Here is a 27,465-nt window from a genome sequence, read left to right on the forward strand (position 1 = left end):
TTAGCCATAGGGTCTCTATTCTGTTAAGCACTGTGTGAGGAAGTTAATGCAGCATACAAAACAAAATAGCTTGATTCAAGGTAAGTCATTTTAATCATTGCAATGACACGGTAAAGGGTCACAACAGACAATACCTCACGTCTTTACCATCTTGGTCTGGCTTGCGTCTAGCACTAACCACGGCTACCTTTCTCATGCAGTGCAATACATCTCCCCTTTACCCCACCTGAAAGATTAGTACATCAGTGGTCATATCCAAAAGAAAACAAGAAGAAAGTAAAACATGATCTCTTTTTATACCATAAAATAATGCTCTGGCAAGTCTGACATTTGTAAAAACTGTTCTAGTATATGCAACAAGGATGAAAAAACAGAAGGGTGTTAAGCACAACGTTAAAAAAATAAAATAAAAAGACGCACATATATAATGCCCACTGCTGCTGCTCATCTCCTGTCTGTAAAATAACGTGCATATGCAGCAGCACCTGAAGAATCATCAGGGATCAAAGCTACAGAACCTAATATCATGCCCCAACAGCCATAAAGAGTCGCCTGAACAAGCTTTAAAAACAAACAAACAAAAAAACATTTCCTTAGAGAAGAACATCAGCGATTTGTGCAGCAATGCTTCAGTCAAGCTGCTCGCCGTAAAAACAGCTAATTAAAGAAACTGAACTTGATGGTAGGGTGACAGTATCGAGCGAATTTCATTAATTCTGCGATCATATAAACATCTGTGATCGTGACAAGATCATACGTTTATTTATAAGCAGAGTGACAATATGAAAACGGAACCGGCCACCTTTTTCCACAGGTGACAGTACTGACGATAACGTTTATCACGAATCAATGCAATTTCATAAGCGTCCTTGGAATCTTTGTCTCCGTCTGTGACAGAACCCACTTTTTTACTATGTTGTTTATAAAGCGTGTATTCATGGAGACATATGGACTGCACTTCACATGGAATTCTAGCATATGCAGCTAAAATACTCATGGAGTGACATCCAGGCAAACAATACCAAATAATACTGTATGTAACGCCAGCCAATTCTCTGTGTTTGAGCCGGTATGGCTTTATTACATAATTACATGAGACAAAACCTATTTTTTCTGCCTTTTAAAAGAGCAACAAAGTAAATTGATGCAAAGAAAGATAGTAAAATAGAAATTCTATGATTTGGTTTTTTTTTTGCGAAATTTCATTTTGTGTAAATGGGTAGAGGTTGAAAAAGGCAGCACACACTCCATAGACAACAACATTAAAGGTTTCAAAATGGGTCAGGTGCCTTTTTTCCCTTTCCTGTGATCGTCTCCATTACTATTCCGAGCAAAGCGATCTTCAGTAAGGTCCAGGAAGTGTGCAGGGAATGGGCTGAGGGTTGAATCTTAAGAAAAACATAAGGGGCCTGTTCACTCCCCCCCTCATCCTTTGTTTTCACTTCAAAATGATGTGATAGCCATCGTTTGTTTCAGCTGCAAATTCAATTGAAAGAGTGGAAGTTATAAAACAGAGGTTACCTGGAAACAAAGATATGTCGGTTAAAACTTCTTAGTACTTAAAAGAAACTGGCTTGCTCATACCTTTCATTGTGTCCAGGACAAAACACATCTCATCTTGAAAGTTCTGAATCATCTGTTTAAATGAGAATATAAAGATTAAGTCAGAAAAAGAATGAAAGACCTTACATACTTAAAGTTGTGATGAAACGGAAGTAGCGGAACTATCTATCGGATTATTGAAAAAGAAAAAATGTTGGGCGGGGACTTGGTTCTATGCAGCGGTTGTTGATTGGATTTTGATTTGTGGGCGTGGCACTCAAGAATGAATATGAGCTTGCAGTCATTTGAGGAGGGGTGGGGTTTAAAGTCACTGTTCACTGTAGAATTAAAATTTCCTTATAATTTACTCACCCCCATGTCATCCAAGATGTTCATGTCTTTCTTTCTTCAGTCGAAAAGAAAATAAAGTTTTTTCCTCCATATAGTGGACTGGTGTACAACTGGTTGAAGGTCCAAATTGCAGTTTCAATGCTGCCTCAAAGGGCTCTACTCGATCCCAGCCAAGGAATAAGGGTCTTGTCTACCGAAACGATCGGTCATTTAAAAAAAACAAAAAAATTTAAATATATGTACTTTTTAACCACAAATGCTCGTTTGGCACTGCTCTGCGATGCTCCACACATTACGTAATAGCGTTGGAAAAGTTACAGGTGATGTAGGTGGAAGTACCGAAAAACTCCATCTCATATTCTCCTCCAACTTCAAAATCATTCAACATCATTTTGCCTTTTTTTTGTAAAGGGCATTTGACTTTTGCACATTCGCTTTGTAAACACTAGGTCGGTACTTCCGCCTACGTCATGCGTGACCTTTTCCAACATGATTATGTAATGCATGAAGTCGTGGACGCTAGTGTAAGATGAGCATTTGCGGTTAAAAAAACTTTTTTTTTTTTTTTTTTTTTAAATGACAGATTGTTTTGCTAGATAAGACCCTTATTTCTCGGCTGGGATTGTGTAGAGCCCTTTGAAGCTGCATTGAAACTGCGATTTGGACCTTCAACTCATTGAACCCTGGTGAAGTCCACTATGGAGAAAAATCCTGGAACGTTTTCCTTAAAATCTTAATTTCTTTTCAACTGAAAAGAAAAAAGAAAGACATAAACCTCTTGGATGACATGGGGGTGAGTAAATTATCAGGAAATTTTAATTCTGAAGTGAACAGCAGTCAAAATTATTGAAGAAGTCCCGACATATGTCACCAGAGAGAAAGAGAGAGAGAGAGAGAGAGAGAGAGAGAGAGAGAGAGAGAGGGGTGTCATTTTCACCCCCAAGATTGACATTTTGATTAAGCATTATGAAGAATGGATGAATGTTCATAATGAGATCTATAACATGGATTTACAAGATTTTCCATTTTGTGCCAATTTTAAACTCCGCATGAATTTAAAACTAACCTCATTTACTCTAAAATATGTTCCTGGTCTTATCATGCATGTTACAAGAACATTGAAATGGTTTTCATTTTTAACCCACCATGCCTTCTTATTTTTCAACCCTATAATCCAAACTTTAGGCTTCAGGTTATTACTAATGGATAAAATCAAGTCCTAGCTCCCTTTTCTTGTTCAATTCTGAATATCATTTGGAAATATGTGACATTACAGAAGTAAAATGGGTTGCAGTAAGGCCATTTTCATACTAGAGATTTTTTCAGAAAACTTGGTGCATTTGGTCGGCATGAACATTTTGCAAACTCGGGTGCACATGGTACATGAGCACCCCAGTATGGAGCACAATTGGTAAGAAAGCAATCTGCTCTTATTTGTGGAAATGAACTGCTATCGATGATGGATTGATGATGACTGATGCAATGCAAGCACAGCAGCAGATTCTGCAAGCTCAGCAGAAATGGCCTTTGGTGAGCAGCTCACATCTCTTGCAATGCATCTTCAGACCAAACAATCGAAACAAAGTATGAAAACAACTTTAAGTTTGCCCTCTATTAAGCAGCAATATGGTGAATGTCAACAGAAAAGTGATCTATGCTTCTAAAGTAAAGGGAACGTTTCTATATTGAGCGCAGGTTGGTGCAAGGAAACTAAACAAATATAAGTGAACTGGCTAAACAATGAAGAAAAAGAAAGCCTGTAGAGGCCCTTATTACCTCATCACTGACTAACACATGGATACCAGTGGGTCCCTGCTTGAAGATCTGACTGATCTGGCGTGGAGAGATGCTGAAGAGCTGAGCCAACTTTTCCGTCAGTTCCACAGCTGTTAACTCCTCCAGATAGATAGCATGATACACTAAGATGGGGTAAAGAAATATGAAAAACATGAGACCCTAATCAACAAATCACTGCATAGAAAAAAAGAAAAGCAAACACATTCAATAAACACAGAATACAAGCTATCACAAATCTGGAAAATTTAAAGACACCTGACAACATGAAATCAATACTGACCCTATTTTTTTTCTCTGGTTATTTAACCCCATTTACTATGTCTAAGGTCATATTGTGCATATTATTCTAAAGAAAAAAAAAAACACTGCCACCTCTAAAAAGCTTTCTAATGTTGTTGACATAACAAGACCATGCAGGTAAGGAAAAAAGTGATTTTCAAATGACTACCTAATAATATCACAGCCTAACATTTAATTCCTACAATAACTTTTGATCTTTCTTTTGATCTAGCTGATGTCAAACACACCGAAAAAAGTGTTGCTAGTCCCGTCTCCATTCTCATGTTTCTGGTGCTGTTCACGAGCCTGTTGGGACTCCTGGCACACATAGATGGTGAGCCTTGGACGGACCACCCTGTACAGGAACATACACATACACCGTTAATATATAATTGTTGCTTCATAATAAGAAAAAAACCTAGAAATAACAGAACATGGAAACTGAGCGCACAAATAAACTACTGATCAAAAATTGGAGGCAGTCTTGAGCAGCAAATCAGCATATTAGAATGATTTCTGAAGGATCACGTGACACTGAAGACTGAAGTAATGATGCTGAAAATTCAGCTTTGCCATCACACTAATATATTACATTTTAAAATGTATTAAAGTTATTTTAAATTGTAATAATATTTCAAAATATTACTGTTTTTACTGTATTTCTGATTAACCCTCTTGTGTTCTTCCAGTGGCAGTCAAAATGACCATTTTTTTTAATTCAATAAAATGAATGTACTATATTGTAGTTTTTATTTAATATTTTGTATTTTTATGGTACCAAATCATATTTATGCAGTAGTTATAATCCATTTATGACCTGTTAACCATTTTTTGAGCATAGACCTGAAAATGAAATTTCCAACTTAAATGGTCATAAATATTGAATGCTTTAGAGCACAGACTTAAGTTTGGTCTCTTTTAAAAGAAGACACTTGGCAGATTATTGCTGAAGTGGGAAAAAAAAAAAGAAGTGAATATAAAAGTTATATAAGTTTAAGTTTATTGTTATGAAAAATTCACAAAAATACTGTTTTAAATTTTTATATGAAATATATATTTTCCAAAACATGTTTTACTCTATAACGTCAAGAAAGACATTAATCTAAACAAGTTGTGTTCCAAATTTGACATTGATATCTCAAAAAATGAGCTTTAAGTAAGATTGTGTTTTTGCTCAGTACCAAACACTCCCACTAGACGAAATGTAAAAAATTCTAAAAAACCAAAACGTTAAATTTTTTTATCAAAAATGACCAAAGAGCACCAGAGGGCTAAATAAATTCAGCCTTGGTGAGCAAAAGAATGTAGGGTACATATAGATGAACACGGATAACAGACACTTACCGTCCTTTGAGTGCGTTAAATAGTCGAATGCCATCAGCAGGTCCACAGATCTGGATGACATCCTCTCGGGTCAGTTTTAGCAGATCGGCACCTAAAGGTGACGTCAAAGGACAGTTAACACACTCACACTAGGGGTTTTTCATACTATACTAAAGGTAATATGGAATAAAGAGGCATTTTACATCTTTTTGAACACATTATGATGAGAGAATGAGATTGGAGAGCATGTGTCATTTGAATGAGAATGATGTAAAGACCGATGTGGCACTGTGTGGTTGCTGAGTGAGCAAAGCCTGATGTGAGAGCTGTATGGAATGTGATGCACACTTATGTAAGCCCGATCGTCCCTTTACCCGAGAAGTTTGAGAAGAGACGGCAGAATGGCGAAAAACGGTTTCTATGGAGCCACTGCTGTGCTTCCTGTGGCGTTGCCGTGGGCAACAGATTCTGTTTGTTCGGGGGCAAAGAGAAAGGACAAAATAGGCCTTAGCACACTGACCATAAACTGATCATAATTTGTCTGTTTTTCCATTGAACAATCCCTCCACTGCAGTCAGACACACCCCCTTAAACTGTCTGGCCTTAGTTGAACCCACTTCAAACGTTCTTCTATAGGAGTTCATCAACAGATTTAGTACAACTTAAAATCCTTTGCACACAACCAAGTTTTCCCTTTGGCAAATAAACATTCAACATATTCATATTAGCAAATAAATTCATGTACCTGATTGCTTTCACTGTCTCTTGTAAGTAGGTGGCACGACAACTGTAAGGCAGAACGGTCTCTCAGTTTTAAAATCTCAGATTTGTCTTGAGTGTTATTATCTTGTTATGAGGAAGTATGTGGTGACTAACGGGGCTTATATGTTACGAATGAAACAAAACAAAAAAACAATGGGCTAAAACCTCACATAACATCAGCCTATAAACTAATGCAAAAATAATCTAATGTTTGGAGTCATTTTAAAACTCTATTATTTACAGCAAAGAATCAAAATAGATTTGTTAAAGAAAGAAAGTGCCAAACCAATCAATTAGATCAACCTGTACAAGTACTTTTACATCCAATTTGGTCCCTGTATATATACACTTCTGTTAAAAAATTTAGGGTCGGTAAATTTTTATTTGAAAAAGTCTCTTAAGCTCACCAAGAATGCATTTATTTGATTAAAAATACAGTAAAAGTTATATTGTGAAATATTATTACAATTTATATTTTAATACATTATAAAATAATTATTGTATGCAAAGCTGTATTTTCAGCATCATTACTCCAGTCTTCAGTGTCACATGATCCACATGATTCTCAATCCTCTATGCTGATTTGGTGCTCAAGAAACATTTATTTTTATGATCAATGATAATTGACATTTAAAACATTTGTGGTGCTTAAATATTTTGTGGAATCTGTGATACTTATTTATAATGACTCTTTGATGAACAGAAAGTTCAAAAGAACAGCATTTATTTGAAATACAAATCCTTTGTAACATTATAATTGTCTTTACTGTCACTTTTGCTCAATTCAATGCATCCTTGCTGAATAAAGGTATTCATTTCTTTAAAAAAAAAAAAAAAAAAAAATCTTACTTAGCCCAAACAGTAGTGTATATATTATTTTTAACAAAATATATAAGGGCTGGGCAATATGACATATATACTGCACAATGTCATGTTTATATGTGGCACGCTTTAAAAATTCCCCACGTAGAAAACTAAAATAGAAAATATAATGGAATAAAGTACTTTGCATTAGTATTTAATCTATAAAATAAGTATTTTACTTATATATATTTATATGAAGTATGTTTAAATTGTATTAAACAAATACAAAAGAAAAAAATATTTTTGCATTGAATTTCCAGCAGAAAAATAGATCAAACATTTTGGTCATGCTGCCCACCCTTATGCTGTATTTTATATTTCTAACTAAAAAAATAAAAAAAAAGAAGAAGAAGACTACAAAGGCCAATACATACTCTGAAATGTGCTAATGAACATGCAAAAGCAACAAAAAAGCATTGATAATAGCAGGACTGATAATAGCAGCTGCAACAATATGAATGAAAACAAAGGGTTTCTGATGCACTACTGTAGTTGTCCTGACATTATTAATGTACATGGAAGTATGGAGCATGCCACACACACACATTATACTGAAGAGTAGCTATTGACCATTCCATTCCCAATACAGCTCAACTACTTGACTAGTAAAGATAGTATGATCAGTTATGAATTCAATCCCACACAAATGTGAATGGAACACAGATAAATTTGCTTGTACAATCATAATATATCGTTCAAATGAGAGAATGTAGAATGCAGAAATGTTGTAAGAGAAGAAACACATTGGGATGAATCAATCAGACTATGTCTCAGTCAAAGTGCTATGTAGTTTGCTTATCATATCTCAATGTACACACATATATGGACAGAGTTATGCTAATCCTAGAATGTCACTAGAAATGCTTAATTAATGTTACTTTATGCTATTGAGAGCAGTGGATCTCACATACGATAGGTGAAGAGAACAGATACACACTCACATCTGCCAACTGTACGACAGGCTCCGGCTGGTGATTGGGTGAACCATTTCTGCAAGACAAAAACATAAGCCATTAGATGGCCACATGAAAGTAAATCAGTGCATGCTATTCCAAAGAAGACAAATGTCTCCTCAGCCTTTTAACAATATATAATAAATTGCTCTTTTTTCCTTATTCAGTATGCGTTTTTGCTCAGTTATATGTCATATTACTGAACGGTTAGCAATTCATTTTCTATGCGAGTGTTATATTTATGCAAGTGAATATTTATGAAGCTCAGAAAATGTTGATCAATGATTCCTACCCTTCATTCACAGGAAAGCTGTTGTGGGAGCTGTTGAAACCTGGTGATGGGGAGTTGTTGACGTATGTAGCCTCAGGCCATGGAGAGCACTGGATAAATACAAAAAAAACCAATATCATCACATATCAAAATCAAATTTAAAAAATACTATTAAAATAAAGGATGGAAAATATTGAACAAGGAAGGAAAGGATGAAGGAAATGGACAAAGATGTGAAATGAACAGATTAATAACATGTGGATAAAGTTTTCCTTTGGAAGCAATAGTAACGGTAGTAAATTGCAATATGTTATTCCAATACTCAGCATATCGCAAAATGTTTAAAAACTGCAATAATATTGTATTGTGGGGACCTCTGGTGATTTCCACCCCTAAACACACACACTTACTGGCCACTTCATTAGGAACACCTTGCTAGTACCGGGTTGGACCCGCCTTCAGAACTGCCTTAATTCTTCGTGGCATAGATTCAACAAGATGCTGGAAACATTCCTCAGAGATTTTGGTCCATATTGACATGATCACGCAGATGCTGCAGATTTATCGTCTGCACATCCTTGATGTGAATCTCCCATTCCACCACATCCCAAAGATGCTCTAATGGATTGAGATCTGGTGACTGTGGAGGATTTGAGTATAGTGAACTCATTGTCATGTTCAAGAAACCAGTTTGAGATGATTTGAGCTTTGTGACATATTGCGTTATCCTGCTGGAAGTAGCCATCAGAAGATGGGTACACTGTGGTCATAAAAGGATGGACATGGTCAGCAACAATACTCAGGTAGGCTGTGGAGTTTAAACGATTCTCAATTGGTATTAAGGGGTACAAAGTGTGCCAAGAAAATATCCTTCACACCATTACACCACCAGCAGCAGCCTGATCTGTTGATTCAAGGCAGGATGGATCCATGCATTCATATTGTTTATGCCAAATTCTGACTCAACATTCTGAATGTCGCACTAGAAATCAAGACTAATCAGACCAGCCAACGTTTTTCCAATCTTCTATTGTCCAATTTTGTTGAGCCCGTGCGAATTGTAGCCTCAGTTTCCTGTTCTTAGCTGACAGGACTGGCACCCGGTGTGGTCTTCTGCTGCTTCAAGGTTTGACGTGTTGTGCATTCAGAGATATTCTTCTGCATTCCTCGGTTGCAACAAGTGGTTATTTGAGTTACTGTTGCCTTTCTATCAGCTCGAACCAGTCTGGTCATTCTCCTCTGGCATCAACAAGGTATTTTCACCCACAGAACTGACACTCGGATATTTTCTCTTTTTCTGACCATTCTTTCATTCTCTGTAAACCCTAAAGATGGATGTGTGTGAAAATCCCAGTTTCTGAAATACTCAGACCAGCCCATCTGGCACCAACAACAAAGTTACTTAAATTACCTTTCGTCCCCATTCTGATGCTCAGTTTGAACATCAGCAGATCATTTTGACCATGTGAACATGCCTAAATTCACTGAGTTGTCGCCATGTAATTGGCTGATTAGATATTTGAGTTAACAAGCAGTTGAACAGGCCTAACTAATAAAGTGGCTGGTGAGTGTGTGTGTATATATATATATATATATATATATATATATATATATATATATATATATATATATATATATATATATATATATATATATATATATATATATATATATATATATTAAATTATCTCTAGCTATTAGATATAAATTCAATAATTAATTTCATTTATATATATTATAATTAAACATTTAAGTTAACATTTAAACATACAAAGTTAAAATCTCTAATATAGAGAGACAAATTCAATGATTCATTTCATTTAAATATTCATCACACAAACCCATGTTTTCCAAGGCAGCAGATACACACCTCAGTGAGAATGGTGGTTTCATATGAAGGCTGGTATTTCTCCTTTTCCTGCGGTGCTCGTTTCTCCATTTTTTCTCGGTCCGTTTTCTGCTTTCTGTCTGCACCTTTAGGCTAGACGCAAAAAATACCAAGTATTTGCATAAAATTTTTGAAGAAGGTCCTGTTTCGGTAGCAAGATTACACAAAAATGATGCTGCACTGGTAAAACAGGACTTGCATTGAAATGGAGTATAGATGTCACATTGTAAAATGTTTATCAGTGCAGGCCTCGGCCCACCTTAAAAACTTTGATTTGGCAGCTGGCGGAGTGTAGGTGCTCAGTGTACTCCCCGGCCTCGTTCTCCTTGAAAGTGTCGATTTGAACACGGAACGGCACTCCTTTCTCTCCTCCATGCTTACGCATGGTGAACTCTGTGCTTATACAATGAACCTAAAAAAAAAAAAAAAAAACAGGAAAATAATGAGTAACAGGGAATGATATTAAAAAAAAAACATTTGAAAATTGTCTATTTTTTTTGTCCATAGCCTACAATTAAAAAACTGCTGAAATGTTCCTCAAAATATCCACTTTTGAGTTCCACAGAAAGAAAGCAAGTCATGCAGGTTTGGAGTGACATGAGTGCATGTAAATGACAGAATTGTCATTTTTTTAAGTGAACTATCCCTTTAAGATGGTTAAGGTCCATTCTAATGAGGAGGTCAAACAAAGTTAAATTGTCATTGACAAAGTAAATAGATTGAGAATGAATGGCTAAATTAAACAAACAACAACAGATCAAACCTCATCTTGGGATTTTTAAGACTCCACTGACAGTGTCTGGGAGAATTGTTCTTGAGGTCAGCAAAATCAGTCTATGATACCTGAATAAACACAGAGGTCCTTTTCGAGGGGTCCCAGAGGAACTCCACAGTGTTGAGCTGTGTAGGGTTTGCCCTGGGATCAACCACCCCTACCGACATTGGGATATCTGAGGATTTCAGTGCAAGCATGTTATTAATTAATGTTATTAATGTCTAATACAGTCCTGCATTCCCACAACACTGATATATTGGAGTGACAATTATTGCAATCTGTTTATTATTATCTTACTGGAAAGTAGTTATAATCTGATCTTTCACTTTCTGTGAAGTTCTCAGTTACAGTATTTACCTAAATCAAGGATTCTGTCTCCCGGTCTGTTCCAGCGCCAGCCCTCCAGCTGCTGGTGTTCAGTGTACTGAAGTCGGCGATCATGAAACACGACACGGATAATGCTCTGCAGGGAGTAACCGCAAGAAAAATAAAAGATCAACCGCAGGTAGTCACAAGAAGCACGTATGATTCATGAGGCCATCTTCAGATATAATACAGTGAGATTAACCAGAACACTTAAAGGATTTTCAACAGCTAATGAGATCCAGCTTTGATGCGATCATAATCCTGTATGTGGGAAGCAAGAATTATGGGGGATAAGAAAGACCAGACAGCAAATCCTCACCTTCACCATTTTCCCATTGATCTCAGGAAGCTCTCCCATTTTCCGATTGTCCAGCATTCGAATCTCATAAGACTGTCCTGCAACCAGTGGGAAAAAGTTTATAGTAATATCAGTAAAACTATTTTACATTTCTTGTTTACTCTGCTTTTTCTGTACAATAAAGAATGGAATAGTTTATGGAAACATTGCATCATAATTTAAGGTAAATAATTGTCATGCATGAAAGGAAATAACAAATAAATAATCTGATTTAAACAGAAGAGGTTTTTTTTCTCCATACAATAAAGTGAATTGGTACGGACACTGTTTATATGTACAGGGAAACGAAAATTTATTCAGACACCTTGAACATTTCATTCATTAATACTGTTCATTCACTATAGTCTAAATAATGGTGATAAAATATGACAAGCTCTCAGAGTTAATCTGTGTGAGAAAACATTAATCTTAATGTCAGATAACACTGAAGCAAAACATGGTCAGGTCAAAGTGTCTGAATAATTTTTGGTTCCAAATTTTTATCAGTTTTACTGGTAGTCCACTGTATGAAGAATTTTTGGATATAATATGTCACATAATATGTCTAAACACACACACACACACATATATATATATATATATATATATATATATATACATACACATATATATATATATATATATATATATATATATATATATATATATATATATATATATATATATATATGTGTGTGTTTAGACATATGTATATATGTGTGTGTATATACATGTGTGTGTGTGTTTAGGGACCGGTAAGATTTTTATTTAATGTTGTTGAGAGAAGTAGCTTACGCTCATCAAAGCTGCATTTATTTGATAAAAAAAAAAAAATATTGTGAAAATTAATTAATTAATTTAATAATTTAAAAAATAAAAATAAAAATGTCATGTATTTTAAAAATTATTAAAATATTTTACAATTCCTGTAATGGCAAAGCTGAATTTTCAGTATCATTACTTATTCAGTGTCATATGTTAATTCAGAAATCTTTATAATATGCTGATTTGGTGCTCAAGAAACATTTCTTATTATTAATGTTGAAAAAAAGTTGTACTGATTAATATTTTTGAGGAAACTGATCTTTTTGTAAAAATATAAACATCTATACTGTCACTTTAGATTAATTTAATGCATCCATGCTGAATAAAATAACGAATAGCTTTGGGACAAAAAAAAAAAAAAAAAAAATCTTTTGAACAGAAGTGTATTTTCCAAGTCTCCAGAGGAACTGGCTCTTTAAACTTTTAATTTGTTTGTTTGAATAAACTATTAACATGAATTATGTATGTCTGTGTATTAAAATATTTATATTGACATCTTAAAGCTATTTCAAAAATATCAGTATTTAAGGAAAGTTCAGACGTTCTTCAGCCAGTTGCTGAACAGACCTTGATTGAGGTAGGTGAGTGTTTCATCATGTAGTTTGACAGCAGGAGAGGTGGCGGCACACAGTACGTATTGGAAGGGAAGGATCTTATTGTCGCTTTCTGGAGGTAAATTTGACTCCTCCTGCTTAAAGATGGGGAGAGCTAGCACATCACTGAAAAACAGGGGGAAAGGGGGGAGAGTGACAAATTTATGCATTGGACCATTTTTGGTTGTGTTTTTCTTTACATTAGAAGCTCAAGCAGGACATTCCTAATTCTATTTAAACATCTAAGAGCAAATTATCACAGATGGCAAAGCAGGACTGGAACATGCAGTTTATAGCAGACAGCTATTTCGTTACCTGGAGACCAGATAATGAGGCTAGACAGAGTGAATCTACCTCTCAACATGGCAATTCAATTTACTTTAAGCATTTAAATCAAAGGCTTGTGTTTTATAAACAAGTAGAACAAAAAATGGTAATTTTACATGTGATTTGTCACTATGTCTCTACTTGAAACCCCAAATATGGGATAAAACATCTCATCAAATAGACCTGTAGTTTTCTAAATGGTTCACTTTCTGCACAATTCATGTAAGCGAACACAAGATACAGAGTGTGCATCTCTGAAAGGTCAGACAGTGCCAATACACATTCATCATGACATTTTAAACAGCCCCGCGTGACGTGAACAGCAGCAGAAGTTGGCAGCGACAAAAAAAATAGATTAAACAACGCTCCTGAATAAGATTAAAAACAAATCAGCTGAACAAAGTATTTTAAAGATCTATAATTAAGCAAAAAATGACATTTATCAACCCATACAGGTCTCAGGAGTCAGGACAAACTCACCTCATGCTGTATGCACCAGCTCCAAGTTCTTGCCCGATCCCTGACAGACTGGCATCAAAGTCCTGGACCAGGCCAGACTCAATCACCTCATCGGCCAGAGGTAGTTTCAGAGCCCAAGCCATGACTTTAGACCTTCAATTCAAGTGAACTTAGGAACAAATGAATCACAGTCCTGACAGTCTCCCTTTGGGTCTAGGGATTATCACAGACGCCTGTCTAAAGAAACACAGGGGGAAAATGGATTAGATGGATCATGTATTAATGGTTAAAAATATTCCTTCTGAACTGGAAAATAAGTTTATGTAGCTTCCCAGTTCAAGAAAAATCTTGAAAGAATTATTTATTATTACTAAATCACAAATAATGCTAAAGACGGAACATTACAGCACATAACCCTCAAAATGACTAAATTCATAAGTACTAACAAACCATACACATGACGAACACGTTTATTACATTACATAAGTCATTTGGCGGGAAAAACTTAACAAATATCGTATAAAACAAAGTGCTTTATCATATATGGCATAATAAGAGTGTAAATTACCTCTGACAGCAGTCAGATAAAGAATGTAATAAAGCTCATCGTTTCACGCCATTTTCCCACCCATCGTCCTTTTTTTGGCAAGACAACTTCGTTTTGCTCGAAAGAAAACAGATTAATTTCCTTCACCGGTTGCTCTAAAAAGTGACGACGCTGCGAAAAATTCGAAGATAATTTATCAGGTTGAGTTTTGATTGAATAAATGTCTGAAGTATAATATTACATGTTTGTTTATCTCTTCTACTCTGTAGAAATTGCCGTAATATCCGCAGTACTCTCCCTCACTAACGGCTGGAACAGCGACCGGCTCAAGAGCATTAGCGGCCCCAATCGCCCTGGAGGCGCGTTGCCTTTTTGTCATGGTAACATACTATGGCATTTTTTTTATACTATGCAAACTTATTTTGAAGAAATATAGCACAAACACACAACAAAACATTTAATAAAATAATAATTAAAAATAACAAGTATAAGTATAAGCACAAATAAGTATTTTATAAGTGTGTGGAGGAGACAGTGCTCAGCATAAATGAGTACACCACCTTTGAAAAGTAACATTTTAAATGAACAGAAAAACAATTTCCAATAGTTTTATATAACATCTGTTTAACTTATAACATGAAAGTAAGGATAATAATATAACTTGGATTACACATTTTTCAGTTTTACTCAAATTAGGGTGATGCAAAAATGAGTACACCCCACTGAAAGACTACAAATGTCTAATTTAACAAGAATTCAACCACAGGTGAGTCTAATTATTCATTACACAGGTGTCCAGCAGAGCAGACAGTTGACTATAAAAGGGTGTTAAACCCCCTTCCCATTTCATGCTGTCAGCAATGGCACCACATGGAAGAGAAATGTCACAAAACCCGAGAAAGAAAATAATTTCCTTACACCACAAAGGTGAAGGCTACAAGTTGATCAGCAAAGCTTTACTTATCAGTCAGAATACTGTCGCAAAAGTGGTACAAAAATTAAAAAAAGATGGAACTGCAATCTCACAGAGACGTCCAGGTCGTCCACGGAAGTTAACACCTTGACAGGAGCGTCTTCTGATGAGAAGAGTTGAAGAAAATCGGCATGCAAGCTCACTGCAGTTATCTAAAGAAGTAGAAAGCCAAACTGGGCTGACTATTTCCCATAACACAATACGGCAAACACTGCAGAGGAATGGCATGCATGGGTGCCGTCCACGAAAGAAGCCTCTCCTAAAGCACAGGCACAAAAAGCCCGCCTAGAGTTTGCCAGGGCCCATGCTGACAAAGATGAAGACTACTGAGACTCTATACTCTGGAGTGATGAGACCAAGATAAATGTTTTTGGAACTGATGGCTTCAAAACTGTATGGTGTCGCAAAGGTGAGGAATACAAAGAAAAATGCATGGTGCCTACAGTGAAACATGGTTGTGTCAGTGTCCTTATGTGGGGCTGCATGAGTGCTGCTGGTGTCGGGGAGCTGCATTTCATTGATGGCATCATGAATTCACAGATGTACTGCTCTATACTGAAAGAGAAGATGCTACCGTCACTCTGTGCCCTTGGTCGTCATGCACTTTTCCAATATGAAAAATGATCCTAAACACATTTCTGAAGAAGAACAGGGTGAAAGTGATTCATTGGCTCCTGATCTGAACCCAATCGAACACCGATGGGGAATTCTGAAGTTTAGCATCACTCTCCATCCAGCATCCAGTCTCTGAAAGAGGTCATTCTTGAAGAATGGAAAAAAGACAGATGTTGCAAAATGTCACCAAATTGTTCATTCCATGCCTAGAAGACTTGGTGCTGTCATTAAAAATCATGGAGGCCATACAAAGTACTAGATGTAGTACTTTTTGTTGTGGGGTGTACTCATTTTTGCATCACCCTAATTAGAGTTAAATGTTATATAAAACATTTTGGAAATTGTTTTTGTGTTCATTGAGATATTGTTTAAAATGTTACTTTTCCAAGCTGAGCACTGTACATCTCTTTAGTGGGTTGTACTGTTAATGTTTTTAGATGTTTCTGCTGACAAAATACTGCAAAAAGATCTTTCCAAGAAATGTCAGTAGACAAACTCCAGACAACATGAGCTGTGGAAAATAAGTGATCTAGGAGCTTTATTAAACTTTTTACAGTAGATGTCATTGAAAACATGGCCTATCCCTAACAGCCTCGATTTCATACCTGTCATAGCTCTTCTTGTTCTTGTTCTTCCTCCTCCTCCATGGTGCTGCTCTGATCAAGGTCTATTAAAAGTATAAACAAAAAAGTACCCAAATGTTTTGGCTCAATATATATTCTGCCAAAAATACCACAGTTGTTACATCAATCAATAAAAACAAAGAATTCTGAAAGCTTCTTACACTATTTTTTTTTTTTTTTTTTTTTTGAAGATGCCACACTTATGATTTTAGGGAAGGATAATAAATGCAGTGTTAATGTTTTGGTGGAAAATATTGTTACCATGGCAATGGCAATTTTATTTTTTGCATAGTAACAAATATACATGCTATTTTAAGGCCGCCGAAACCATAAAAGCCATATTGCTGCATTATTATCATCATTACTAGCTTTCTAATATTTAGCATGATTTGTTTTTGAAAAACCCATATTGATTTTATTATGATGGTATTACGGTGTTTAAGTTAAAAGCCTATATGAAATGCCATAGAGGTAACATAATTGTTCAGACACTTTGCATCACAGAAATACATTATATTTTAAAGAATATAATAGAATACCATTATTTTAAATTGTAATAATATTTCACAGTATTGCTGTTTTTTCTGTATGTTTGACATGATCACAGAGGGTTTTTTCACAGCCTACCTGTCTGAAAGAGCTCATTATTTATGCAGGTCATTAGAGCTCTTTATGCGATTCTTTTGTCTTCTCAGGTGAGAATCACCCATTATTCATGATGATTCACGCCTCCACGCATACTGTGTTTCTTGACCAAAGATGTTTTAGAAAATTTAAATCTCTCTATTGTTTTATATGAAGGAGTAGAAATTATAATTTTTACATAATTTTGAAGCAAAAACTCTAGTCTACAACCTCCAATACCCAGAAGTCTTGTGAATACAGATTTAATATACTTTTTTGGCCTTATTTCAGTGACTTAAGTTTTTTGTTTTTTCAATAACCACACATAAATGTTATTCCTTCAAAAATACAAACATGTACATACATGTTCCTCACATATTATGGTAGCCTAGTTTGTGCTGAATACAGTGTAATGACACTTTTTCCATTAATATGTTTATGAACAACTGAAAAAAGCACAAATGTCAGGGCATGTCAAAACTTCTCCAGGCCCCAAATCAGCCTCAGACTCCAGAGGGTTAAGGCCCTGCTATAGTTAGTGTCTGTCACTATAGTTAAACCAAAACCAAAATCTAAGGGTTACAACACATTGTATGGAACATATTACCTTTATGTTGTCAGGACAGTCATTTAAAATGAACTTGATCCGTATATTTTGATGTCTACAGGTTACTTTTTAAATGCGTTCTGAGAATCTGAGTGTGAAGAATACAATCATGACTGGCAAAATGTCAAAAGCTATTTACCAAGATATTAAAATCGAATACAACAAATCTGTTTAGCGTTAATTTATTACAATAACAAGTTAATACCAAACATTACAATTGATACAAAATAAATATAGTTAATGGAGTACCGTACCATTGTTTATAATCTGTAAATGCATTTAGGCATCATTTTAAAAACGATAAGTTCTGCACAGATTAAAATGTTGAACAGATGCTGCTTTTTACATGTTAAGTCTATGTATATAGCGTTTGTTAAAACACCATGTCTAATACCGTTCCTTCTTCACAACATTAAAATGTAAATGTATAGTATTGTACCAATCAAGATAAGAATCCATTAGATAAATACTGAAGGTCCATAAGAACAATATAGCTTTATGCTTAGAACAAACATGTGAAACATGTTACAACAAACTTCTGTCTGGGCTGTTTTACTAAATGGGGAAACGTTCACCTGTGAATATTGCTGCCACAATAAGAGTACAAATGAGCACAATCCAAATTCATTAATAACAGTAAAATCTTTTAACACTTGTCTGTCGGCTCATCGATCAACAATAAAACAAACTTTCAGCAGTACAGATAATGTTTCTTAAGTGCCCTATGTAGGTATAGACGCAAGTTTTTCTTCAATATCATCTCCTGAAATAAAGATTTGCTTTCTGTTAAAATCCATAGGACATGTTCTAGTACGTCAGTCATTGTAATCTTTGATAACGGGTACAGTTTTCTATTTAAAACAGTTGAAATCATACAATTCTCTGGCATATGAAATTACGATGACAGCTGAAATGGAAAAATTGGATTTAGCCACATAAAAGCAGGGCATGCTTTCTGATTCAGAGTACTATGATTGTCCACTTGACTGAACCACATCTACAGTATTTAAGCACAAAGACAGGGGAACCACTGAAATAAAGACCTGAATACACCCTCTCAGATGGACTTTTTGGAAGTTTTAAGATGAACAAAAAACAATTATTTGTCTCAAACATTGTACAATCACATAGCTTAAAGTTTACAGCAAAACTATATGAACGCATGAATAAAAATAAAATCAGTCAAATGATTAAATAGCCTCTTAAATGTACTAAACATAGTCAGAAGCCATAGCTGCAATTGCTACAGCAAAAAGCAATTTTAACAGCCAAGAATAGTTAGTTTCTGCAAAAACAAAAACAAAAACAACTAAATGAGAGAGCATATTTGCAAGTTTTCTCTATTATATATTAATGAAGTGCTTATTTTCGTCTATAAAAACAGCAACTACAGGATTTCGTAGCTTCTTCTGTATTTTAAACAGTTCAAAAGCCATTTTAGCATTGAAAATTGTGGTGGCATGGCAAAAAGTCACTCTGCATGCAGTATAACGTAAACAAAAAAAACCCAAAAAAGATACTATTCTAAGACCGCACACAATTCAAGTGCCGCTGGCTTCATCACAACAGCAAATCAGTTATTTCAGTCATTTTGCAACTAGCACCAATACATCAACGTCCAAAAAGTTCTTCTGTTGCACTCGAAGAGACACGCCACCATCCTACTGGGCCTGAAACACGTTGATCTTGCTTGTATTTTTTAGAGTCTGTCGACGGTTACAAAACCAGACCCGAACCACCTCTCGGTCATAATTCAACTCCTTTGCGATCTCTGTAATCTCTTGGCCAGTCGGAAGGGAGTTTTTCTCAAAGTAAGTGTTGAGGACCTCGATGGCCTGCGGCGTGAAGCTCGTTCTCCGTTTACGCTTCTTGGAGGGTTCTCCGCCCACAAACTCCATCAAGTTCTGCTGACCTTTCTGATTCCAGAGCTCAGCCTCTGCCAGCCAGCGCTCCAGCACGGGTTTCAGCTTCTGGGCACTTTTAGGAGTGATGTCAAGCTTCTCAAATCTTCAAACAAGAGGCAAAGTGTCAACACACAAGATATTGGAGTGGAATGCGAATCTTTCTGGCACTTATATTTGAGAACAGATTTTATATTGAATGTAATAAGTAAGTTATATAAATAAAACATATATATAAACAATAAAAAATAAATATATAAAACCAAATACCAATTATTTGTCTAAGGAAATGTACAATTATATAGTCTACAGCAAAACACCCATATATATATATATATATATATATATATATATATATATATATATATATATATATATATATATATATATATATATATATATATATATATATGGGTGGAGTTCAGCAGTGGTGTGTAACGCAGTTACTCCTACTAGCCACTTTGGCGGGTTGAATTTTATATATAATATTTACATTTTTCAATTGTAGTCTATTAAAAAGGCATCTGAAATAATAAACTAAGTGCAATGTAGTGTTGTCAAAAATACAGATTTTTCGACATGTTTCAATACTGAAATATTTGAAACGCTTCCAATATTTCAATCATTTTCCGCAGAATAAATCACTCGCTCGCTCGTTTCATTTGCGCTGGATGAATATTGTTAATGTTACAGTGCTTGAATTTTGTCATGGGATTGTGGGTATTGCACATAATTTTACACATTCCAGCAGATTTTGTGCTCATACCCAAAGTGTGTGCACATAAAGCCGCCTCTCAGTACTAAATTGAGTTCTTTTTCACTGCTTATTGCGCTTAAACAGTCAAATAAACACAAAATGTTAAAATGCTGGTCGTAAACAGTTGAGAAAGAAAACGCATGTGTAACAGATTAATGGATCCGTGCGCCAGGCCTGAAAGTGACAGCAGCCTAAAATACCTGCTTCCAAATTATGAGATTATATTATATATCTATATGGCAATTTTTTCCCCATGGTATCGATGTCAAAATTGTGGCCAGTGAAAATGCTAAGTGGTTAGTAACTTTTGAAAACCGGTGAGCAAAAAAGTTAATGTCAAGCCCTCTCTCACTCTCTCTCACTCTCTCTCTCTATAAAAAAATATTTTTTATTTATTTATTTATTTATTTATTTATAACAGTGCTTCCCACACATAGACTTTACTTGGGCGGGCTGCCCAGGATTAATAACGGCCGCCCAAGTATATTGGAGACACATTTTTGCTTTTATTATATTTATCCTCTTATACTTTTATATCCGCCCAAGATAATGAAACCATCCGCGATCGATTATCTAGTCGTTTCGTACCTGCTCGTTATGTGTGCGTCAGAACTGTTTACTCCCGCTGACATTCCCACGGGCGCTGCATTTTGCAAAGTCACAAGGGGGCGCTGTTGCGTGCTCTACAGGCTCGCGCAAAACTGCTTCAAAGTGATTCTCAATCAATGAAAAGCGCAGATTTATGCCAAGCGATTGCTCATGAACTGAAGTTGATGAATTATTACAATGTCTTCTTCATGGCCTTTATATAAAACATTTTATACAGTTGTAAGAATCTGAAGGATCAGCCTGCAATAGAACAGACCCGGCTACCACCGCAAGTATATTTCAAACCCATGGGAAGCATTATATATATTATATATATATATATATATATATATATATATATATATATATATATATATATATATATATATATATATATATATATATATATATATATATAAAAATTCCTGTATGTCACGTAAAGAAAGAAACAAAGAGAAGACAGAAAAGAGAATAACCTGCAGATGGCTGACTGACTGTATGCAGGACCCTCTGTAGCAGTGAGAGCCTGGCCCACTTGAGTCTGTGTCAACCCCAGAGAGAGCCGTCGAATCTTAAAATTCTTGGCAAACTCCCGGATCTCCTCCAGATTGATGGCCTCTTCTTCATTCACAGCAGACTGTGGCTCTAACGAAAACAAAAATTGAATAAGGACTTTTGGATCCTGTCCAAATCATAAACAACATGAGTAATTTACCCATGAGTCACTGAAATATCAATCTTTAAAACTGAAATCTGATCTAAACAGTCTTAAAGAATTGCTCCTATTCAATTACGTGACTGAAGAAGGTTGTAAATGCAATTTTGCAAACATAAACAGTAATGATATACTACCAGTAAAATATAAACCTACTGCTGACAAGCTGCCCCACGGTAGGCATGTCTCCACAGGCAATGGCACCAGTAGAGGTGAGGGGTGTGACTGATTTAACCACTTGTGGCTGGGGAGCAATGATCACTTTGGATGGGGCCACTTTCCCAACAGGACCCTATAGAACAAATAACAGCCCATGATCAAATATGCCAATCATTTTCAAATATTTCTAGAGAAAATGTGCAAAACTCACCCCCTGATTTTGCAAGTACCTTTATGCCAAGGTAATTTCTAAGGTATAGTTCATTGCTATTAAATTGGTAGGGTGCTAAATGGGTGCTAGGCAGCTGCTTGGGTGTTCTGGACTGTTGCTAAGTGGTTGCCAGGGCATTCTGCTCATTGGAAAACCAGAATTTACTGTGGCGAATTTTCTGCAAAATGATATTACATTGATTCTTGCATGTTTTGTGACATCTACAAAGTGAAATGACCAGGCAGTGGCACTAAAAGAGTGTACAGTTTTTAAAAACAGGTGAATGTGAATCTGACATTTTATTACGCTGGTTGTTGTATATATCGGGTGTGTATTTACAGGTTTGAGTTTGGTTATAGAATGAGGTTGTCACTCCTGTAAATAGCCGTACTGTGTGTGAAATTAACCATAATAAGGACTCAAATACAGGACTGAAAACTGTATTCTGCTGCTGTGTGAACGTAGGTAGTGGCACATTTCTCCAATGAGCCCATGTTGGCATTCTAAGTGGATGCTAGAGCATCGCTAGGTAGTTTCTGAGCAGTTGCTAGGGTATTCTGAGTGGTTTCTTACTCATCCAATTAAAAAAAAATATATAGTGATGCTTAGAAAGTACAAAAATGGTGCATAGACTACACAAAATGTTTACTATATATTTACAGACTACTGAAGAGCCATAATGGGCGGCACTACAGTACCTGCGTGGTTGTTTTGGTGAGTGTCAGGGGCACAGTGGCTTTGGGGAGGACGGAGGCGGCGGACGGGGCAGCTGCTGTTGGACCGTTCCCTATCGTAGCAATGATCTGGCCCTGGGAGTTCAAGATCAGCTGTGGGGACACAGTCTGGACCTGCAGGCCTTGAGCAGGTAACGCAGAGGCTGCCGCAGCTCCAGCCAGTGATGCAGGGTTGACCAGCAGAGGAAGTGTTCCAATCACCTAAAACACAGGTATGAAACTAATGAGACGAGTAGGTAAATCATTGTGTAAGGAGGCTTGCCCTTGGGGAAATTGTGTTTGTTAAATGAATAAATGTACATTTAAACGCAGTACTAACCTGACCCTGTGCATTGGTAATGAGTTGACTTGTGAGTCCAGCCACATTAGACATGGCGCTGGTGAAGATGGGAGTTGTAGTAAGAGAGCTGATGAACTGAGGCTGAGCTCCCAGAGAGGCTGCGCTAATCTGAAGAAAAAAAAAAAAAAAAAAGAAAAAAAAAACAGTCCTGATTAGATTTATATAAATTCATTATGAATCATTTTAGCATTTTAAGGCTAGATGAGTTTCCTGAAAGAAACTAGCAATCCTTGTAAAGAAGCAAAAAAATGGTTTTAGGTGAGCTTAGGTTTAAAATTGTAATTTTCACAAAAAAAGTTCCATCTAGTTTGCATGTGATTTATGAAATATTTACATAATAATTATTATAATTACATAAAAACACCTGCACAAAACAAAAAACAGAAGATGGACTGAATGAAAATGCAAATTCACTCTCTGACAGTAGGTGGTGCTTACTGTCGAAACAGCAACAGTTTCCTTGGTTACCGCTGTCCACAAAGCAGCGCTGCGCTTATAAACGCTACTTTATACAGAAAAAAAAAAAAAAAGCATCGAAACTTTCTGAAGATAGTCAGTTCCCTTTCAGAGATACATTCATATAAACCCCCATCTCCAATTCAATATTTATATTTTTCTTCCGATATTTTGAGCATCACGAACAGTGAGCTTGCTGTGCCTGGTACAGTATTTGCTCTGCTGGCACGACTGTTCTCCTCTTTACATCCGTCTTCAGTGTGTTCTGTCTCTGGTTTGTGTTAACGTTCTGTTTACAGACTTCATAATATTTCCACACAAATTACATTTTGGGAAACTATTGTAATGCAGTTTGTGCGCAACTCCGGAATAGAGATCAGCCAAAACAAAACTGGAAAGATTTATGGATGGTTGACTGGTGCATCTCTAGCACCTATAGTAGTACTTTTATGAAAGCAGTCTTTAAGAAATGTCCTCTTAAATATCTAGTACTAGCCAATAAGAATCCAATAAATAAATAAAAAATCTGTAAAATTGGTTAGGCACCAATATTGTCCCCATACACTGTGCATTCTTACTTCAAATCTTAAAAATACAATTTTCCACATACAGTACAGTCCAAAAGTTTGGAACCACTAAGATTTTTAAATGTTTTTAAAAGAAGTTTCGTCTGCTCACCAAGGCTACATTTATTTAATTAAAAATACAGTAAAAAACAGTAATATTGTGAAATATTATTACAATTTAAAAATATAGCTGCGAGCAGCGATGGCGGGCCCAAGCCCGGTGGCACCGCCACCCCGGTGGCTTCAGGGCAACTGTGCACAGCGGGCAATAGGCACTTAAAACGGTTAAACATCAAAGGACTATGTCAAATTCACTCCACATTTACTGCACTACAAGGTGCCACTATAGAGCCCCTCCTCCCTGCCCATTTTCAAAGGATTACATGTGCCAAGTTTTAACATTATTCTGATGAATTTTGAAGCAAATCAGGTAAAAATAAGAGGGTGATCTCAATGTATGCTGAAAGTGACACATTTTCTGCTTCCAGTTGGTGGCGCTATTACTTTGAATCACAATAGTCACATCCATGTGATCAGCCTTGTACAACGAAGACTAAGCCGAAGTTTCATCAAAATCAATTAATGTATGCAGAAGTTATAACACTTTGTTTCCCTTTTCTTGCCATAAATTCGTTGCCTCGCCACGGCCAAACCGTTTGAGATATCCAAAATCCGTTTGCAATTAAACAACTTCAATGTGTTAGCAACAAGTTAAAAAAAGTTTGGTGTAAATTGGATAAACCCTGTAGGAGCAGTAGTATAAAATTCATAGCCTGTTTTTTCAAAAAATTAACATTCAAACCAAAATAGCTGACTTCCTGTTGGTCGGAGCTAATGAATGTAAATTAGAAAATTGTCCGGCTTGATGAGAACAATATGTGTACCGAGTTTGGTGATTGTAGGAAAAACTAACCCCCCCACTTTTGTCAAAAGGTGGCGCTACTGAGCCCCTCCACCACGCCCATTTCTATGGCTTTGTCCATGTCTACTGGTTGACAATATTGATGTGTGTGTCGAGTTTCATGCAATTTGAAGCATGTTAAGAGCCTCAAAAACACTCAAGAATATTATTACAGTTTGACCTGTTGCCATGGCAACAATATTTCAAATATCAAAAATCCTGTCATAGGTCTACATCTGCTGTGTATTGACATTACACTGATGAAGTTTGAAGCAAATCAGGTAAAAATAAGAGGGTGATCTCAAAACATTTCAAAAAGTGATACACTTCCTGCTGCCAGTTGGTGGCGCTATAACTTTGACTCACAATAGTCACATCCATGTGATCAGACTCCTATAACGAACACACTCGTGAAGTTTCATAAAGATCAATATATGTATGCAGACGTTATAACACATTTCCTGTTTCCTTTTTCTCGCCATAAATTCGTTGCCTCGCCACGGCCAAACCGTTCGAGATATCAAAAATCCCCTGGCAATTTTTAATCATCAGTGTCTTGACTTCATGCTGACCGAGTTTGGTGGCGATCGGATTAATCGTCTAGGAGGAGTATATCAAATTCCAGAGCATGCGTTTTTCAAACAACCCTTAATAGCTGACTTCCTGTTGGCGTGGTGTTTAACTTAGAGCACGAAAGTTGTTCGGCCCGATGAGGTCTATATGTGTACTGAGTTTCATACTAATACGTGCAAGCGTGTTTAATATATGGACCAAATTTTCAGACTTTTTTCAAGGGGGCGCTGTCGAGCCCCCCTGCCACGCCCGGGTACCAGCCTCTCCGGCGTCCTAATGGCCGCGGATTCCAATGTGTGTGCCAATTTTCAAGAGTTTTTTGAGCATGTTAAGGCCCCCAAAAAGCCCCGGAAGACGGAAAAAAATAAAAAAAAAAAAAAAAAAAAAAATAATAAATATAGCTGCGAGCAGCGATGGCGGCCCAAGCCCGGTGGCACCGCCACCCGGTGGCTTCAGGGCAACTGTGCACAGCGGGCAATAGGCACTTAAAACGGTTAAACATCAAAGGACTATGTCAAATTCACTCCACATTTACTGCACTACAAGGTGCCACTATAGAGCCCCTCCTCCCTGCCCATTTTCAAAGGATTACATGTGCCAAGTTTTAACATTATTCTGATGAATTTTGAAGCAAATCAGGTAAAAATAAGAGGGTGATCTCAATGTATGCTGAAAGTGACACATTTTCTGCTTCCAGTTGGTGGCGCTATTACTTTGAATCACAATAGTCACATCCATGTGATCAGCCTTGTACAACGAAGACTAAGCCGAAGTTTCATCAAAATCAATTAATGTATGCAGAAGTTATAACACTTTGTTTCCCTTTTCTTGCCATAAATTCGTTGCCTCGCCACGGCCAAACCGTTTGAGATATCCAAAATCCGTTTGCAATTAAACAACTTCAATGTGTTAGCAACAAGTTAAAAAAAGTTTGGTGTAAATTGGATAAACCCTGTAGGAGCAGTAGTATAAAATTCATAGCCTGTTTTTTCAAAAAATTAACATTCAAACCAAAATAGCTGACTTCCTGTTGGTCGGAGCTAATGAATGTAAATTAGAAAATTGTCCGGCTTGATGAGAACAATATGTGTACCGAGTTTGGTGATTGTAGGAAAAACTAACCCCCCCACTTTTGTCAAAAGGTGGCGCTACTGAGCCCCTCCACCACGCCCATTTCTATGGCTTTGTCCATGTCTACTGGTTGACAATATTGATGTGTGTGTCGAGTTTCATGCAATTTGAAGCATGTTAAGAGCCTCAAAAACACTCAAGAATATTATTACAGTTTGACCTGTTGCCATGGCAACAATATTTCAAATATCAAAAATCCTGTCATAGGTCTACATCTGCTGTGTATTGACATTACACTGATGAAGTTTGAAGCAAATCAGGTAAAAATAAGAGGGTGATCTCAAAACATTTCAAAAAGTGATACACTTCCTGCTGCCAGTTGGTGGCGCTATAACTTTGACTCACAATAGTCACATCCATGTGATCAGACTCCTATAACGAACACACTCGTGAAGTTTCATAAAGATCAATATATGTATGCAGACGTTATAACACATTTCCTGTTTCCTTTTTCTCGCCATAAATTCGTTGCCTCGCCACGGCCAAACCGTTCGAGATATCAAAAATCCCCTGGCAATTTTTAATCATCAGTGTCTTGACTTCATGCTGACCGAGTTTGGTGGCGATCGGATTAATCGTCTAGGAGGAGTATATCAAATTCCAGAGCATGCGTTTTTCAAACAACCCTTAATAGCTGACTTCCTGTTGGCGTGGTGTTTAACTTAGAGCACGAAAGTTGTTCGGCCCGATGAGGTCTATATGTGTACTGAGTTTCATACTAATACGTGCAAG

At 36.4% G+C, this 27,465-nt stretch overlaps 2 protein-coding genes across 3 annotated transcripts in view; both read right to left on the bottom strand.

Annotated features, from left to right (window-relative positions):
* Window positions 1-70: 70 nt before the first annotated feature.
* On the bottom strand, window positions 71-14,603 carry tfcp2 (transcription factor CP2). Of its 2 annotated transcripts, XM_048179029.1 has the most exons (17): window positions 14,281-14,603; window positions 13,734-13,949; window positions 12,901-13,052; window positions 11,491-11,567; window positions 11,163-11,268; window positions 10,874-10,980; window positions 10,290-10,442; window positions 10,013-10,123; window positions 8,164-8,252; window positions 7,860-7,908; window positions 6,038-6,079; window positions 5,667-5,760; window positions 5,314-5,404; window positions 4,218-4,324; window positions 3,670-3,812; window positions 1,585-1,636; window positions 71-1,476 (listed from the first exon to the last, which is right to left on the bottom strand). In XM_048179029.1, the coding sequence occupies exons 2-17, from the start codon at window positions 13,853-13,855 to the stop codon at window positions 1,439-1,441; spliced, it is 1,533 nt and encodes a 510-aa protein (XP_048034986.1). In that variant the 5' UTR covers window positions 13,856-13,949; window positions 14,281-14,603; the 3' UTR covers window positions 71-1,438. The 2 variants fall into 2 exon arrangements, with proteins under 2 accessions (XP_048034986.1, XP_048034987.1); XM_048179030.1 differs by lacking the exon at window positions 6,038-6,079.
* Window positions 14,604-17,867: 3,264 nt separating this feature from the next.
* The window catches only part of LOC125260740 (POU domain, class 6, transcription factor 1-like), a 14,083-nt gene continuing 4,485 nt past the window's right edge, over window positions 17,868-27,465 (bottom strand). The window contains exons 2-6 of the mRNA XM_048179241.1: window positions 23,086-23,260; window positions 22,731-22,967; window positions 21,819-21,954; window positions 21,424-21,592; window positions 17,868-19,708 (exon numbers count right to left, since the gene is read on the bottom strand). Of these exons, the coding sequence (XP_048035198.1) occupies window positions 19,363-19,708; window positions 21,424-21,592; window positions 21,819-21,954; window positions 22,731-22,967; window positions 23,086-23,260 (1,063 nt within the window). The 3' untranslated portion in view covers window positions 17,868-19,362. The remainder of the gene's footprint in view (window positions 19,709-21,423; window positions 21,593-21,818; window positions 21,955-22,730; window positions 22,968-23,085; window positions 23,261-27,465) is intronic.

The sequence above is a fragment of the Megalobrama amblycephala genome, linkage group LG24 (assembly GCF_018812025.1).
Source record: "Megalobrama amblycephala isolate DHTTF-2021 linkage group LG24, ASM1881202v1, whole genome shotgun sequence".
Classification (NCBI taxonomy): domain Eukaryota; kingdom Metazoa; phylum Chordata; class Actinopteri; order Cypriniformes; family Xenocyprididae; genus Megalobrama; species Megalobrama amblycephala.